General features: G+C 47.4%; 1 protein-coding gene across 4 annotated transcripts in view; it reads left to right on the plus strand.

Moving 5' to 3' along the window:
* The window catches only part of LOC144176019 (multidrug resistance protein mrp-7-like), a 367,249-nt gene that overhangs the window by 161,783 nt on the left and 186,162 nt on the right, over positions 1–19,304 (plus strand). For all 4 annotated transcript variants that reach the window (XM_077705122.1, XM_077705124.1, XM_077705123.1 and 1 more), the window contains 2 exons: positions 6,587–6,790; positions 12,184–12,330. In XM_077705122.1, the coding sequence (XP_077561248.1) occupies positions 6,587–6,790; positions 12,184–12,330 (351 nt within the window). The remainder of the gene's footprint in view (positions 1–6,586; positions 6,791–12,183; positions 12,331–19,304) is intronic.

Consider the following 19,304-nt stretch of genomic DNA (forward strand, 5'->3'; position numbering starts at 1 on the left):
ACGCTGTTCCCTCTGCCGTTCCCTCGTATACCTAGCGAGTTAGCGTTGCACTTCCACCGACCCTTAACGAAAGGCTGTTCGTCCCAAAAGGACCTAGTTTCAGGTACACCGTTCCTGGGAACGCCATTCTGTACAACACTGTAACTAACATACTACCACCAGTGGCCAGCTCTGTGTAAGTATGGCTGCGCTGCTATTATTCGGACCAGTTTAAGCAATAATCGAACAACAGCTCTGCCTGCGCCTGCGCACTTTATGACGGACATGTGGAAAGCTTCCACGGAGGCAAGGCAAGAGGCCGTAGTCGACAGAAATAGCAAATATATTTAAACGGTGTACAGAAAATTCTCCGAATTTCCCCGAGGGGAAGAATGTGAAAGTGCGAATGCACGAATTGAATTTGCGCGGTTCGGTAATGTTCGCGAAAGAGAGATCACACACACACACACACACAACCACAAAGAAAGAAAGATGCATTTATTCACAGACACCTATTTGTGTTGTCGTTGTACTTGATTGCTAGAGGGGATCTCAGCTGTGAAATTTCGTGTCAGTACTCCTTTAAGCGGGTGCATTAGCCCTTCTCACGCCCGATTCTTGGCCAATCCCCCACGTGGGTATGTGCCATGGCAGCGGCCAGGCAGCGCGCGCCCACCTCCCCCCGTTGCCAAGGAAGACGAGGAGATTCCTGACCAATCCCCCACGTGGGTATGTGCCATGTCAGCGGCCAGGCTGCGCGCGCCCATCTCCACGTGCGCGGACATCACCGGTGGACGCAGGTTCAGGGTCGCTTAAGAAGTGCATTCGCACTTAAAACCGCCTTTCATGAAGCCATTTCGTCGCCTCGCCTAGTCGTCTTCTTAGTCTTCGCCTATGTGCCGACTGAACTGGGTGCCAGCTTCTTCTTTGTCTTCCATGAAACTTTCAACGTCTTCCCGCCCGCAAGAGTTCGTATGAGCGGTGACAGTGTTGGTCAATTTGCCGTTCGTGTCCAGCCGGTGTCCGGTTTTGTCCCTTTTCCTCATCTTCGGTCTTCGCTTTATTCTACTCTTTGCCTTTCGTCCAACCTACTATCTGTGTTTTTCCGTAATGGCTTTGTTTGTCAAGAATGCGCACTGATTTCCGATGTACTTTCACTGACGTCTTGCGTTTGCACCTAACACAATGTCCTCCAGGTTTCCTCCACAATGTACTACAATGTCTCCCATGTTTCTTCCAATTCCGAATTAGTTTAGTGACCTGGTAAATCTTCGATGTCCTTATGATCACGGCAGCGCCCTTTGACATCTTTCTTAGAGATGTGCGGCATTTTTCCGTAGCCCTTTGGCAGATGCGAAGGTGCTTGATCGCTGTCGAGTGATCCGAGTTATTACGAAGAGCGCTTTTAGGAAGTTTGTATCTTTTGGCACTTCCACCGTGTGGTTGCAGCTGCTGTACTTTTGTCTCGGTCTTATGCCTCACGGCGTATGTGCACTCCTAACGAAGCCACACATCCGGAACATTGCTGCGCTTTTTCGCTCTGTGAGGACTCGTTATTGCTCGGTGTAGTTCTCTCTACTTTTGTGTGCTCCCCACCCGCATCTAGATTCACGACTTCTCTGTTCTGAATGCCCTTCTGCATACAGCCTGCACCATACCCTGTGTCCACAGGGAAAGTCGCAAGCACATCTGGAGCGTTGGATTCGCCATTGACGCCTTCCGAAGTCTGACCGTCCTCGTCATCCACGATATCATCTTGTGGTGCTGATGAAACCGACTTAGGTAGCTGCAAGACTTTATGCTCTTCGTTTTGTTGCGGATATAGCGAATACAATGTCATAGCATCTGCATGCCTGAGCGAAAGGGGCAGCGTTGTCTGAGGTACCTCTTGCGAATCCTTAGTCACGTCGTTCAGTAAGGCGCATGATGTCGCTGGTACAAGTGAGGCAATCATGATTGGAGATCACTGGGGTCTATGAACGGTTATTGGAATTCGCATCGATGTCGTACAAGTAATTTGTGGGCCAATATTTTCGTTATTTTCCCCGTATCCCTTCTTTTCACTTGTCCTCTTCGATTCATCTGTTGGTCGACGTTGCATTCTGTCTGGCTTTCTGAGAAATGACTCCTATAGGGCGCCTCTATTTCGTCCATGAGGTCTTCATTGAAGTTCAGTAAAGCTTGATGTCGGGTTAGTTGGTGTAACATGGTTTTTAAGGTACGTTGCGCTTGCTGTGAACACGGAGACTTGCACGAAAAAAAACTTAGACTTTCATCGTTTTCTCGTGAAAGGCTACGTTTTTTGCCGTGCCAGTCTCTGTGTTCACAGCAAGCGCAATGTACCTTCAAAACTTCGTTGAACTGAGTCAATGATTCGGTAAGCCAGTTCGACAGACTCCAGTGCATTGTTGTGTTAGCCACCAGTTTTGGTTCCATAAGCCAGAGCTTCGACCTCGTCGTTGATTCTGGCTTGTGACACAGCGGCCTCAACGTCTTTCGTTTCTCCTAGAGTGGGCGTTGTTTCGGCAATCAACGTCTGATTGAATTGGACAAGGCTTTTCTGAACATGTTTCAGCCGGTTCATCTGCTTCGACGCTTCCTACTTGCTTCAGGGTGAGTGATGCGTCGAAGAATTGAAGCCCGCTCCATGGCTCACCTCGTCGTGTCGCTTGACGTCCCGGGTTTTGGCACCTTGTGGAAAATGTCCAGGCAGGGAAGGAAGGAGGCCGTTGTCGATAGAAAAAGCAAATATATTTAAACAATGTACATGGAACCGTCTTTCATGAAGCCATCTCGTCACCTCGCCTAGTCGTCTTCTTCGTCTTCGCCTATGTGCCTGCTGAGCTGGGTGCCAGCTTCATCTTAGTCTTCCATGAAAGTTTCAACACACCAATTTAGGTGCAGTATTTAGAAGCAAGCTGTGAAAATTAGTAGCATTTGACAAGCTGAAGTGCAGCGGTAAGAGGGTTTAGATGTTTGTCTTTTGATCTTTTATGTGCCCGACTTATTTGTGGACCACCGTACGGGAATCGGCTAAGTACTTTTTAAATGGCGGTCCGGTTCCTCCCAATGGGACTTACAGAAGCAGTTTCTATTCGCCTGGTCCTTTCATTATTGAACGTCATAAGTTTGGTGATTTTGAGTAAAATGACATTATTAATATAACTACAGTAATAATATTATGTTCTCAAAAAATTGTCTTGCTGGTGTTCTTTAAAGGCCTCTTGTCTGTGCCCGCGAAGATTATGAACAGCAATAATAATAATAGTAATATTGTCCTGTGCTGTTATATTATCATCGTCATGTTCATCATCACTGCGAAAAAGCCGCTCTCTCTCTTCAAGGTTGCACCCGCTAACCTGACCACAGAGAGGAGAGGGAAAGGTCAAGTGGCTACGTGTTGGTACACGCTTTGGAGCATCCGTGCTTATTAACTGCTCATGAATGGTGGCTACACTTAAACCGGGCCCAATATCCTTGGCGTGTGCACTGAGTGTGGGCTCACAGCACAAAGCAGCAGTTCTTGAAGTTAATAATTCGTCTAAGCAGCAAGAAGGGTCCCAGGAAACTGTTTCATAATAATGAGTAACGACATCCATTCCAGCACAGGAACTTCCAGGGTAAAAGGGGCCTTCGCAAGGACGTAGTCGCACAACAAACGGGACGGAGTGAGAGGAAGACATACCGCTCCCCCCCCCCCTTCCACCCCCGTGTGTTCGCTGCTGCTTGCTTCAGAATTCATGTCGAAAACAGCTAAAATTTCCCCTCTCGTAAGGCGGCCCCCAACTGTCGGCTGGGTATCTGTTATCATTTTGGGCACCCTGGTTTGCTTGCCACGGTTCCTTTTGTTATTTGTATCGAATGCAAAGTGTCAGTGGCGTTAAGGGTCCATTTCTTAACGCTAGCTTCGCGAGTATGTTTTCATTTAACATGTTTCAATCTTGATACCATAGCAATCATGGGCATTGCCTTTTAGAAAGCGTTTGGGTTTTTTTTATTAGGAGTGGACAGAAAAAGAGTGAGCGATGTCGCAAACAAGCGCGTAGCCTGAAAATATAAATGAAGGCCTTCAAGGGCTCCGTTCATACTGCCAAAACTTTTGTTATTCTAATAACGATGGTCCGCATGACACAAGACCAAGAGAAAAATTAAAACTCCCGGGCCATCTCCACTAACGTGAAACCTAGCGAGGGGCAAAGCCAAACATTGTAAGTCTCTTTCGTGCTACACGGCGCGCGCTGATTGGGCGCTGCCGAAGAACCGGCGGGAGGAGCAATCGCGCGCTTGCTGAGGTGGGGGCGCCCTTGCTTGCGTTGAGCCAGATTTGAGGAATTAAACAAGACGCAGACAGGCCGTTAGTTGCCTTCGTGTCACACGCTTCCGCATGCTGAGAAGTATGCTTTACAGGAGAAACCGTGGCGTTTCAAACCAATTTTGAGACGAAAAAAAACAAATTTTTGTTATTATTGCAATTAAGTCCTCATATTTCCTGTACTTTACGTTAGTTTAACTCATGTTAGTTTATTCCGAACCGGTTTTAACCAACATGCACTTGTTTTTTACCATCCTTTCATTACGTAATTTACCGCGACGACATGAGACGACAAGAGACGCCGACAGCCGCACCCCCTCAGGTTCTTCGCCTCTAAAACGTCGAATGCGCACAACGATAAAAAATGTTAGTAATACCCGGCAGCACTGGAGTTTTGAAGCACACTCATTATTTCGAGTACACCCATTATCAAAAAGCTGCCAGAGTTCTTGTCATGGTAATCTCTTAAAGCGAAGCTTTGAATGCCCACTGATGCAGTATGTCGTGTCGAAAACACAGCGGAAACGCAACTTTCCCTGGCAATGATGATGATCGCGGGTGAAGTGAAAGGAAAAAATTCTTCCTCTCGTCGGTATCAAACCTGTGTCCCTCGCGTTATGAAGCCGACATTTATCCGAATGTACCATTGCGACCCGGTCGAAGCAGTTTAGATTCGGAGAGAGGTGCATGGACGTGCAAAATGAGACAAAAAAAATCCTGCACTCCTCTGTCTCACGATGACGCTGCTTGAACGCTAAGCTTTCTTCGCGCGAAACTAAATGGCTAAGGCTCAATGTAACAGACGCTCTGATCAAAGTGAAAACTGTGTGCGAGTAAAAGTAAAGCCTCAACGAGTCAAACTCCAAATTCAGACGACAACCGAGGGATTCCTCACAAGAAAGCTTCGCACTAATCCATCGCCGTCGTTAGACGGAAGACTGCAGGTTCCTTTTTAAAGCAAAGCTTTCTGCCTCTACCAGTCAACGATTGCGTCGTGGCGTGCGGGACACGAAACGCTACTACCCAGCGTTTCCCGCGCGCAGCCGACTGCTTGCACCGGTGGGCGCATCAGAGGGACGGCTTTGTCGTCTGCTTTAGCGGCGGTTCCTTTTTGCTGTTCTTGCGTGCTTCGCGTCCATTGCGCGTTTCCTTCGGACGGAAACGACGGAAACTTGTTCGACAGCACCTCCTGGGTAACCCGGACCAGACGGAATTAAGTGGTCGTACGGCAAAGAGACGTTAAGGATTGGTTTGCAGGGCGGGAGAATAAAATGTACAGACCACACAGAGACATGTGGCCGCTGGAGAAACGCTACCTTTTGCCACTGCTTGCCCCGAATTGGACTCCGTTTTCTAAATTGGTTGATGCCAATTCGGTTGTTTTAACAGGTATTACAAAAGGCGAAAGGAGCAACTGTTTCCGATCAGTAACGATAATAAAAGTTCCCTCAGCTTTCTCGTAATGCTCAAACTTACTAAACTAACTAGTTTAAATCAGTATAACTGAGAATCGGTAAGTTCACGTGCCGAATCACTTCGGTGTCAGCGCTTGTGTCGCGTGGTGGTGTAGCCCCAAGCTAGCACATCAGGATGGCTAGGTTCCGCTGTCTCATCCTTCGAAAGACGCTCCTGTCTGTATTCTCTCACTTCCGACTCGCAGACGGGCTACAGCGGCGGCGGCGTCCGCCGCTCTAGCCCGGCCGTGGCCCATGCTGCTGCGTTCGGAGGCCGCGCTCACGAATTCCAGGTAACGGCTGGCGGCATCTCTGGTTTCGCTCTTTGTAGAGCCACGTGTGTGAATTCAAGTGATGGTGCATGAACAATTGTTGTTGGTGTCGTTTAACGCTTCGCTTTCCAATTACCTTCACAGCGCGGATCGGAGCCATCTTTTTTTCTTTTTTGTTCAAGTGTTCTTCTTTATTTCCACTTAAGTTTCAGCATAATGCTTGCGTATTGGACTTTGAGCGTGTTCTGTATGCCGCAGTGATGCCGCTATCTCATATTTTCTTCATAAATATTAGTATAAGTTTTTCGCTAGTTTGATGGCATTGGGACCACACTGTAGTTGTACTAAATATTTACAAAACGTTCTTCCTGCGTAAGGTGCCTTCACAAAAGCCGAGGGATGGATCGAAATACATGTTCTACCCTGTTATGAAAGTACACCAGCGTTAAAACATCGGCTTTTTTGTGCTGTATAATTATTGCAATATTCATATGAACGCTAGCACCGACATCTGATAACCGCAATAGAACACTTAAACAAAGTATTCTTGTTTCTGTATTCTTCAACAGCAATCGCAGATGAAGGCCCGCGAGGAGAGGATCAAGACGCTGTCAGACCTGTTCGTGTCGATACGAACTGTAAAAATGTACGGCTGGGAGGACGCCCTTCAGGCAAGCGTGCAGCGGCTGCGTAAAGTAGAGGTCTCTTGGCTGTTCAAGGCAAATCTCCTCGACGGAATCCTCGACTCCTTTTACACTGCGGCAAGCTCGGTGGTAGGTGCATTGATTACCTTTTGCTCAAACAGCGGGTCATCAGAATGGCCACTTAGCAACGCTCGAAGAATACACGATTACAGAAAAACATCAGCTGTTTGTGATGCAGTAGAATGATTATATCGCCTAGCCATTGCGTTGTGTAGAGGACTTATAACGACAGGCAGCCCGCCCGGCTGTGTGTTGGCAGCCCAGCTCAATACTTTACAAAGCTGCCCTGCATCTCCTAGTACACGCCTCTTCAGAGAAAGTACACGCTCTTCCTTCTCTTCCTTCCTTTGTCTCTTCCTTCCTCTGCGTGATCTTTTGCGCCCCTACAGGGGCAAACCGTTGCGCCGTCTTTCGTCCTCTGCGCAGAGTCATTGGCTCCTGGAGCGGCCGCTCATCAACCCTATTGACTTTGCCCTGCACACCGCCCAACCGCTCCTCCCCGAACCTTCCCTGTGCACCCCCCCCCCCCCCCCCAACATGACCCCGCACCTTCACGGCGGCAGACGGCAAGCTCCCGCCCACTTCTACGATCCCTTCCCTACGGGCGCGGTCTCAGGCTGTGTGGACGCAAAATATTACCCTACCGGTGGCTCCACTGCTTGCGCCATTAATATGTATGGCCTCACGGAGCTCCCAAGCACATTCACAGCAGGCCCTTTGACCTCCCTCCAACAGGCATCGATCCTCCACGCAACCAGGGAACTCACCTTTCTAACCCTTTCTTCCCGCTATTTATTTTTCTCCGAATCCGTGGTGGCAATTAGAGCTCTTCGCGAAGAGCGACAACCCGAAGATCTCCATAATGACTTCTCTGAACCTCTGTAGCTCCTCTCCCCTGCCTCGGCCACTATGCTGTGGGCGCAGGGCCACTCAGATTAACCGACTATCAGATACCTCACAAGCCGGCCAGATTCCTGGACTGTGTCGCCCATGGCGGACGAGGCATATTTCTACAAGAAGGCCTTCAAACAACACTACCGACACCTCCGGCTCTCCCAACGGACGCTTCCGCCCCCCCGAACTTCCCTATTTACTGCACATCCTTCAGGCAGTCACGTTAAAGAACCTCATAACTCCGGCACGTCTGTAGGTCTACCGTTCTTCAATTTCAACTCCGAGGGGTGCATTTCCACTTCAAAAAGCAGTACGATCGGCAATTAAAGCTCTAGAGAACTTGACATAGTTTACGCGGCCAAGAAAGTACGGCATCATGCACAATCTCGCATGCATTACGAAAAAGGAAAATGACATCACTAGGGCACAGGAGTAAAGCAAAGTAGTAGATGGTTCACCCAAGGACGAAAAAAACAACAGGTCAGTATAAAAAATTTTGAACTATAAAACTTGTGGACTCGCACTTAACCTCGCATGGACATTCAAATAAGCAACGTTTGGGAAGAGCAACAGTTCAAATATGAGGCGAATACATTTCGTTACAGCCTCAAAAACGCAGGTTTGATGAGGAGCATAGGTCTCATAGGTTTCGAGCCAAGCTTTTCATAAACGAAAGAAGGGTGTAACGCAGAATTTGAATGCCATAATTGGTGCTCTGTGGAACAAAGCATACATATTCATATATATTCATTTGCCCTGACGAAGGCAAGTCTCTTTGCTGAAACGTTGGCAACAATCGCGGTTTCTACCTTGCTCGAAGTTTTCTCTTTTTGTACAGTAGACTCTCGATAAACGGAACTTCAAGGGACCGAAAAAATAGTTCCATTGAACAGGAGTTCCGTTTACTAAGAGAGATGTGTAAAAGTGCAAATTTATGTGCGTACACACTCTTAATACCATTTCATGGAACTCTAAGCGCTAGAAGGTAACTGTTGCTGATAGATTTGCAGAAAGCAAGAAAACTACACGAGGTTTAGGCACAGCATTCAGAAAGTTGATTTGGCAACAATGAGGCGCTGTTCACTAAAGAATGCATCAATTATTTGAGTCCTTGCAACTGCATATTCACGGAGGCTTAAGACCTACACCTCGCGAGTGCTCACGAGCCACCGAATTTAGAGGACAGCAACGCGGTAATGAAGCGCGAATAGCACCAGAATGGCACAAACGAGACGGCAGGAGCTAAGCCCTGTAACGTGGTGTCTTGAATTGAGACCGAATGACTGGAACAAGAACTGCGATGTTGCATTCGTCGCGCTAACACGGCTGACCACTAAGACGAGGCTTACGAGGAGAATAAGGCGAAACAAAACATGGAGGAAGAAAAACAAAACAAAAACAAAGCAGCTCGGACGGTAAAAAGCTGATTGTTATGACAATAAATTTCACAAGAAGTTCTGTTTATATGTCCGTTAATCGGTGTCGCGGGAATTTTAGTTCCGATTACCGGGAGTTTTTTTTACGTTATCTTAATACATAACCAACCAACTTACTGTCTACTGTTCCGTTTAAACGGCAATTCCGTTTAAGCGATTTCGGTTTATCAACAGTCCGCTGTATATATATATATATATATATATATATATATATATATATATATATATATATATATATATATATATATATATATATATATATATATATATATATATATATATATATATATATATATATATATATATATGTATATATAATGAAGAAAATTAAACACGTCGAAAGAGGACAGGTTTTAACGTTTCGACCGGGGACCGGTCGAAACGGTAAAACCTGTCCTCTTTCGACGTGTTTAATTTTCTTCATTATACTTACCGGTGTCCACGAAATTGTTTTCCGCTATATATATATATATATATATATAGATATAGCGAATCAGAATAGGGCATGAGGGGCACGTTGAAAATAGGACAGAAATAAAGTTTGGCAGTCAAGAAAACCTTGCAAAGGAAAGGGGAGGATATGGTAGGTCATTGAAACAGATAAAGAATTTGGAAGGAAAGAAAGCAAGTGGAGAAAAAATGCCTGCCAGGTGGGATCCGAACCCACGACCTCCAGAATACCAGTCTGGTGCGATAACCACTACGCTACCGGCGGGGCTATTTTTCCCCTCCCCTTTCTGGGGCATTTATGTCAATGTAATTTTTTCCTGTGCTTCTAGGTGGTAGCCAGCGCCACTCCGACTTCTCGGGGTGAAGGGGACCTTCTTTTTAACCCCCGGGCCGTGACTCGAGTGTCTGCGACATGTCGAGAGTGGTCGACCAGCGTTGAACCCTCTTAAGCTTCCTATGGCACCAAGACTGCCAGAACAGGGGCCCTCGCTATGCATGTAGCGAATCAGAAAAGGAAATGAGGGGCTCGTTGAAAATAAGACGGAAATAAAGTTTGGCAGTCAAGAAAACTTCGGAAAGCAAAGGGGAGGATATTGTAGGTCATTGAAACAGATAAAGAATTTGGAAAGAAAGAAAGAAAGTGGAGAAAAAATGCCCGCCAGGTGGGATCCGAACCCACGACCTCCAGAATACCGGTCTGGTGCGATAACCATTACGCTACCGGCGGGGCTCCATATCCTCCCCTGAATAATTGAAAATTCAAGTCGAGAAAAAATGCGCCGTTTTTTCCGGAAGCGGGAATCGAACCCACAACCTCCGCTTAACGCGTGCGGTGCTCTACCATTGAGCTAGTTCCGCGGCGACTCCCCTCTCGACTATACCGCGGGGTTTTGTATTTACGACTGCTCAGAGCCAGGTCAACTAGCGCCGCCCCGCGACCACCGCGGGAACACGTAGAACGTCTTTTTCCCAGCGGCCGCACGTAAGACGTAGTCGGAAGTCGGGGATAGCCAAAGGCATTTCAGACTGCTGAAGCCAGAACCCTCGTAATGCATTTTGTAGAACAGAGACGTACGGGACGAGGGAGTTCGTAAGGACACATATCAAAGTTGCAGTCCTTATTGCCAGTGCTGTTTGGCGTTTTAACAGTGTATTTATAGTGCCGAATGAGGTATGATTGCCTTCGACTTGAATTTTTAATTATTCATTCCTGCATAAAAAAGGCAATCCTGCATAAAAAAAGGAAAAAAAATAGAGCCTAACCACACCCCTATGCCTCCTTTGGCGTTGTAGACTGCCGACCTATGTTTCTGTATTTCCTCAACGAGCCCCTCATTTCCTTACTATATTATTCTGCGAAAGCCTAGCGAGGGTCTCGGTTCTGGCAGCCTTGATGCCTCGGTAGCATAAGAGGGCTTCCCGCCAGTTACCCACTCATGACAGGCTGTAGACATTTGAGTCACGCCCCGGGGGTTGAAAAGAAGGTCCCCTTCTCCCCGTGTAGTCATAGTGGCGCTGGCTACCACCCTCAAGCGTCAAATACACTTCTAGTAAATATAAATAGCCCAGAAAGTGAAGAAGAACACAGTCGCCCAGATAGCCGAATTGGTAAGGCATTCCAGATCTAATCGAAAGGCGTGGGTTCGGTCCCCACTCTGGGCGCGTGTTTTTCTTTCTTTCTTGCTCCCTTATATATAAAAAAAATCTTAACTTCATTAACCGTAGTAAAAAATATAGCCTAACCACACCCCTATGCCTCCTTTGGCGTTGTAGACTGCCGACCTATGTTTCTGTATTTCCTCAACGAGCCCCTCATTTCCTTACTATATATATATATATATATATATATATATATATATATATATATATATATATATATGTATGTATATACAGTCGAGCCCGCTTATAACGAACACAACAGGAAACCGAAATCACTTCGTTATATCCATTTTTCGCTATATCTGGACAGAAAATCCATGTATACCAATGGTAACGGGAACCGAAGATTTGTTCGTTATAGCCGCTATTTCGTTAAAACCGGGTTCGCTATAATTGGGCTACACTGTATATATATATATATGTGTGAGTGTGTGTGTGTGTGTGTGTGTGTGTGTGTGTGTGTGTGTGTGTGTGTGTGTGTGTGTGTTTTCCTTAGAACTTTTGTTTTGTACTATGTGCCCTTCCCCGAGACTTTTGTTTGTAGCTGCCCTAAGACGAGAGTACGAGAGTACAATACTTAGGTTGTGGCATAAATAATGGTTACATAAGAGGAATTTCATCCTTTCTGGGAATAGATAGTGATAACTACATAAAAGAACGGGCAGGGGCCGAGTTCTCCAAAAAGGAGGCGCCGTTTTTACGCGAGGCGGTTGTGCCACGCGTGTGCACGCATTCTTCGGCTGGGGTGTTGCTTTCAGGGGCGGCTGGCGAGGGAAAAGGGCACTGCAGATAAGCCCTGTAGCAAGGGCGCAAAGTGATACGCAAAACGTGGTGGGGCCAGTACTGCGTGTCGCTTTACTGCTTGACCCCCCATGTCCCCTTTACCCCTACCCAAGGCTCACCGTCTCCAATAGAGTGAATACTCCGGTTTCTCCAATATTTGCACTGAAACGCACTTAACATCATGTGACGCCTCTTCCGGTAATGCTCCCGTGTGTATATTGATTGTGGTGGTTATTGCAGTTGGCCATCATCCTGTTCTCGGCACTCTATTTCTTCGAGCCGGACATCGTCCTGACACCAGCGCTGTCGTTTTCGTGCGTTTACCTAGTGTACGTCACAGACCTGACCCTCAGCTCAACGGGTCTGCTCTTCAGAAACGGACGACAGGTAAGGCTTCTAGTATACAGAGCCGATTTCAGAAGAATACGCGTGGTTGCACCGAGAAAAGCGCCATTAACGTACACCTTACAAAGAAAACCTTCACACTGTCTCAAAAAATTTGCAATGGCTGATAACTTCGAATTATGTTAGCGTTTATTAACAGCATGGCTATTGCCTTAGGTTAACATCTTTTCAGAGAAATCCCCGTAGCCAGAGTTGTAACAAGATTCGGCACATATGTATTACCCAGTCGAAAAAGACGACAAAAAAGTTATGTAGTTTATCGTATTTCCGCTTGTCGTACATTCTTGTCGTGGCGTGATCCTGATGTTTTGTCGTGTGTCGTTTTTCAGTCCTGATTTTGATGTATCTTCGTGCCGAACTTTTGTCTTGTCGTGATCCTGATGTTCCATTGGTAGATGCACATTGTTTGAATTATATTGCCCATTGTGAAGAGGACCGTAAATGGCAGTTCTGTTGTGACTACAGGAACCTTTGTGCTTAAAAAAAGACACTTTGTCGTTACAACAGAAATGTGTGTCGTCACAACAGATAGCTTTGTCTAACAGCAGGACTTCTGTTGTCACAACAAAGTTTGTTGTCATGAGATGGGAATTCTTGAAACCTTTTTGCGGTATTTGTGTAGTGATTTTAGACTGGATGGATATTGCAAAAGCACCGGAGCCCGGCAGGGTTTTTTTTTTGCTTCTAATCTCGGTGGCCCATTCGACACCATCTGAGAAAATAAAAACTAAAAGAAACAAAGATGCTTGAGTTGTCACGAGCCTTTGACTTCGGGTCAATTCGCTTGTACCGAATAACCGGCAAACAAGCGGCGAATATGCGGGGACCTCGCAAAAGCGCCGTTCAGCTGCCATATGACCGACACGGAGATCGGGCGGCGGCAAATGATCACGGCATTGTTCATCACTCTGGGCTGTTGGCGGGGCCGCCCAGTGGACGGCCAACGGACTATCCATTTTATTACGGGTAGCGCTGCTTTTCAAATCCCCCTTTTCACAAAAATGCCCACAAATGATCATCTGCTGGTCGCAAGGCGAACCCGGACGACCGTCTATATGGGGCGGCGACGAATACCGGCCGCCTTAAATCTAACTCGGATAGATACCCGGCGAACAGACGTCTTTTTCGCCCCTCCTTTGCAGGTATTTCGCTGCATGGAAGCCGCGTGTATAATACGCAAGAAGCAACGTTACCCATTCTATACGTCTGCGGCTGCAAAATGTGTTGTCCTTATACTAACGAGATCATCCAAACGACATTTCCAAATGGTACAGGGATTGTGAAATCAACCTTTCAGAAGCTGGGAACCAAATTTTTTTCACGGAAAAGTTGAAATTTAGTGAAGCTCTCTAGTTCTTAGGCGACGAGCTATTCGCGATGATGTAGCAACTGGAAGATCAAAGCCTCCTCTCACACATTGTATATACCGCTTTAAAGTCCATTGCTGAAGGCAACTAAGTTCATGGTCAAGAAAAGAGCATTACCTTCCGGTCATGCCGCATTTTACACTGGAATTGCGAACAAGACTACCACACTACGGTACAGCAACAAAAACGTCTCTTGAATGTTGGTTTCTTAAAGTTCTGACAATTTCTTTTGGTTGGTGCTTGTCGTCTTTATTGCAACATCTTTTATCCCGGCCACATAGGTTTCCCTCAAACCCTCTACTTCAGTCTGACAGTGTGTGCAAGTTAAGTTTCACAGAGAGATCAAAAGTAACTGGAAGAAACTATATAATTTCACTGGTGCCGTTTATGACATTACTGAACCGCCAAACTATGAAAAAAATGTAGTACGTGTACTGCAGGTTGGAAAGAGGCGTTAAATGTTTATTCCATGCAATACGTCAAGGCTGGTGTTAGTAAAACTGTAATAGGTTCGCTTGCCGGGATCCTATTTAAGATCAAGAACCTTGCTGCCTGAGCTTCGGTTGGTTTGAAAGTCAAGGCCATTTAAAGTTGTAGGGACCAGGGTTCTTACGGGGCCTAACCCGTTCCTCAAGATTCGGCCGCAAGGCTAGCTCTTACTAAACGCCGCCACGGATCGCCAAATTGGCGTAGCGGCAGCGAACAGCAAGGAACACAGGACATAAAAATCGTCCACTCTGACGTATATTGCACTGCCATTAGGGACGTCGGGCGCGTCGCTCTCCACCGCCAAGACCAACTTAGCCAGGACGGGAGAAACAGGCGCGAGGGCGGCCAAAGGAAGGCCAAAAAGGAGCAAGTCGTATTTACGGCCGCTCCCGACAATGGCAGGTATCCAAAGATGACCTCCCTACGTCGTGGCCCCCGAACTTGGCCGCCCGGAACTTCCGAGCAAAACCTGTCACGTGAGGGGTTCGGCAGCGCCCCCTGCCGTGATCCAGCCGCAGCGGGGAAAATTCGCGGGCTGCGGGGGGAGAGGGACCTCCCCCTCCCGCCTCCGCGGCGAGCCGAGAGAGATAGGGAAGATGGTTCCCACAAAGTCAAAGCCTTATACTGAAAGGAAGAAAGATTTAAAATTAAGGCATTATACTACGATACACACTACATTTCAAAGTACGCAATCTCTTTTAACTGAAATATGTATAACTCCCTTACTCCAAGTGCCCTATCATACTTGAGCGTCGTCAGCCGGAACTCTCTTTATGCCGAGAAATCAGTGCAGCTGTCCACACCTATAACTTCCGCCGCGAGCACGCACCTCCTCTCGCTGTAGGTGCACCCGAGAAACTGGAACTTCATCAGCTCAGTCCCGATTCACAGAACCACCTGGCCCTCGATGGCCAGTGAACGCTCGTACGCAATTCCTTTTTCCTGCCGTAATCCGGGGTTAGGAAGCCTCGCTTGGGGGCGCCTCCGTCGAAGACGCCCCTCGAGCTTTTTTGCCTCCATACGGGATTCACGCGGACTGCGGTCGGTGATGGTCAACTACCGCGCCGGTGCGATCGAGGCCACTGCCTGCACATTACGCGCCATCGCGATAGTTGGCCGGCGAGGGCAGCGGGCGGCGAAGCATTGCGCAGAGCAGTGCACGTGGTGAACTTCCCAGGAATGGTCAGCTACAGTCATGAACAAATAAAACGTGAACACGTAAATACGAAACAGAACACACAAATAGCGCAACTTCTTTCTTTGCGAGTAACACTATCGTGTGGCTTTGTTCCAGTAACAGAGTTAAAAAATGAGTCTGCCGAAATGTACCACCTACGGCGAGCCATTATTTCATTTCCACTATCCACATTCCTTGATTTTGAGGGTTCTGGTTCATATTTTCGTGTTCACATTTCATTTGCCCATGACTGCACAAGGCGATTGCTGCGATTGCTGCTGGACGATGAACCATCAGCATCACAAGAGCGATGGCATATAATCATATTTGTCAGCACGCTTCCCGCAAATTCACGCAAGCCACAAAGGCCCGGTCCCTCGCTTGCCGGTTCTCCTTCGCAGACTACCGGGCGTCCGCGCAAGACCTAACTATTCGAAGGCGTCGCGCTCCATTTTTGCCAATGCATGCTTGTCGCCTGTTCTTACGCGAGGCGAGGACTACGGGCGGATAACTCAATCGCCCGCAGCGTTGGGTAGCACTCTTGGGACTTGGTACACAACTGTCACGAGTACGTCAGCTAGCGAAAAGGATTATGAAAGCGGCAGAGTAAGGTTTTGGATGAACTTTCACGCTGCTGCAGAATGCCCACAGCATTGTACGCAAACTCCCTGCTGAATCCCAAAACTGGCAAGTAAACAGGGGTAGGGCGCCTCGATGCGTGCCCGCTCCGCTGAGATTGAGGACAACCTCGTCGTCTGCTTGTGTGACCGCCATTTTCTTGCATCCGCTCGTCGCGGGGCGCGCGTTTGCTGCGTGACGCGCCTTGATAGTGCTGGTCTCGCTAACACTGTGGGCTTTATTTGTCTTTACTTTTGATATAAATTCCTTTTCTATGGTAGGTGAACAGAAGAGTAAGGTTTTGGTGAAGGATTCTCTATTTTGAAATGATTAGCTAAGGTATGGTGAGTGCCTTTCTTTTTTTACAATAGGTGACGCGGCGGGCACGCCGTCGTCATACCGGCTCCGTGAACTTGCTGTCGTTGCGTTTACATAGAGACATAGCAGAAAGTAGGCGAAGTACACGAAGAAAGGGAACTGCTACATATTCAAGTACGAATGTCCGGTACGCTTACGGCCACTGAAAGTATTATGCGGTACTTAAATATATAAGACTGCCTGGCGGCAAACTCTGTCATGCGTGCGCCGTGAAATCTAAAGATGATTGATTTATTGATGAGGTTTAACGCGCCTACGCTACATAGGCGATGAGGTGCCGTAGTGAATGGCTCCGGGTTAATTTTGACCACCTAGGGATCTTTACCATGCGCCGAAATCTCGAAAACACGGGCATTTTGTATTTTCGTCTCCATCATAAAAGCGGCCGCCGCAGCCGAGAATCGAACCAGCGTCCCTGGGTTGCAATCTAAACATAAGGACTTACACGGATGTAGGAATAAACATTTAATACCTTGAAGCAAAAATACACTATGTACAAAATGATGAACAACATGCTCCACTGCTGTTACATAATACATTGTGTACAAAATGATACAAACACACTTCACTGCAGTTATAATACCGGTAATGATGACTACGCTTGAAGGTATGGTGAAGGTATGCTTTTTCAACTTGCTTTTTGAGGTTTTGAATTGCGTTCTTAGCACGTGTGTGATGTTCATGAAGCACGGTGTATCTTCTTTCCAGGTAGGCCAACTGTTTTCCAACTCAGCACAATCCCTTTGTGTCTCACTAGCTCTGAGAGTTTCATTTTCCGAGTTTCGAATTCCGATATTCAAACCTTCGGCACATTTGGGCTGTTGAGTTGCAGGTTTTCCGATGACGTCTCTTGTGATACCGTGCGAGTCGGCTCTGGGAGCATTTCCGCTGTCTCTGATGATGCATGAGGCTCTTCAGCGGGATTGTCCACCTCTTCATTGTTTAATGTTGGCGCAGGCTGCGTTCTGTCTCTGGGTGGCTTTCGCTGCTTTGGAGCAACTGGAAGCAGAAAGATATGCAAACCAATAATCAAACTAAGCTGTAAGTTCATGGAAAGCGCGGTAATCAAGAGAACGGGAAATCAAGACGAAGAACAAAGCGGAAACACTGCATGCAAGCGTCTCATCATTTATACTTGTAATAATTACCCAGGTCGAGCGATTGTGCCTTTTTCAATGCAAATGGATTAAGTGGATGCGTGAGGTTAAGGTTGTTACGTGGGCTGATCGGCAATACAATGAAATACGTGGAAGTGACTCCCTATGTGCTTGCTGTAACCCGATCCAATCGTTATATCCGATATCGCGGCACTGGAGCAATGTAATAAGCGGCTTATTTTCCCATGGAAAGCATACAAAAGCGGACGGCGCCATAGCTGTTCATTGTTATATCCGATATATTGTTATAAACGGTATCGTTATAAGTAGACTCGACTTTAATTGGCCGTACAAAATATTTAAAACCCACTAAAAAGAAAAATAGAACATTTTTTCACACCAATGATCTCACAAAAAGCAAAGATATGCATCGTACACCTCTGTGCCTTACACCCAAGATTAAACAAAAAAAATATGCGAAAAAGAACGTTCAAAATACGGCTGTATTCAGAATACAGATGTGATGCGGGTTGTTGTGTGGATGAGGAGGCAAAGTTTCACTGGCGAAGAAGAAGCGAGGCACGTGACGTCAGACAAGGACAACGTATATTAACGGGACAGAATTTAAAAAAAAAATACACAATTAGCTATGACCTAATCTAATCAAAGGGCTAGATGTCCGACAAGACACTGTTAACTCAATAGAGTTCCCGCTCACGTCTTGCAGTCCTGCAGTACTCGGCGGTAGGAAGCTGTGGTGGTACACTTGATCGGTGTGATGGCTGCAGGCGCTGTCTCCTTGACGCTGGCGCTGGCCGCCGCAAAGTCGGTCCCGTGTGCTAGGCCCGGGGCGCTGCCGTGGTGCCCTTGTCAATGCCGGTGCTGCGACTGATGATCGCTGCGGCCCGGGTGCTTCGTGGCCAGTCTCGGCTGAGCTGCCTTGATGTCCGCGGGGAAGATGCGGCTCGCAACGGAGGTTCCCCGAACGTTCTCGTCCGGCAGGTCGCTCCTCGAACCTCGTTCCTTCCGCTCTCGTGCCACGATCGCCCGGCTTTTTTTCTTCCTCTTTCTCTCCCGCGCCCTTCTTCGGCCTCCGCACACACCTCGTCTTCTTCCCTTCGATCTGCCGACGCCTGTCCGGTGAGCAGCGCCTCCTCACAGTTGCCCCCATCGGAAGAAGTGTTTTGGGGAAAAACACTTCCGGTGAGCAGTTGGTTGGCTGGTAAAAGTCTCTGGTGGTACTGGTCTGTTGGTCGACGCGCCCTTCACTTGCAGTCACTAGTAACACTACCACACTTCCACGTCCGACACTCACTTTGATCACTATCACACTACATAACAATGACTCAAAATGCACAGAAACACTAAACTTACACAGAAATGCTGACAAACAACAATTCTACGAACCGGAACCGTTCCATGCCCTCACTGAAGACGGCTGAAGTAGTCCGCACCCACGTACTAGTGGAAGACTTAAAACACAGAATTCACATTCTGAACAGAAAATGCTCAAGCCTAGCATCGCTGTACACATACGTCAAGCAAGATTCCGACAGGGCAAGAACTGATGATACACCAGTTATTGGCATTGCGCAAACCGGTTCTCGTTCAACCTCATGTCACGAAAGCTAAGAAGTCTTTTCACGTCCTCGTGCACGTCTCGTCTATAATATTCTTTCTTAACTCTGGATTCGGTATTTTGGGCACCTTTGCGGCCCGCCAACAAGCAGTCCCGTTCAAATCGATTCGGCTGTTCCCGATGTGGCTTAGGCAAGACGAAGTGGGTAAGCCTTTCCCCGGCAGGTAGTTTGCGTCCCCCGAAGAAGTCTT

Source organism: Haemaphysalis longicornis, unplaced genomic scaffold (genome assembly GCF_048455015.1).
Source record: "Haemaphysalis longicornis isolate Haplotype H1 unplaced genomic scaffold, Haemaphysalis longicornis Haplotype H1 scaffold_3, whole genome shotgun sequence".
NCBI lineage: Eukaryota > Metazoa > Arthropoda > Arachnida > Ixodida > Ixodidae > Haemaphysalis > Haemaphysalis longicornis.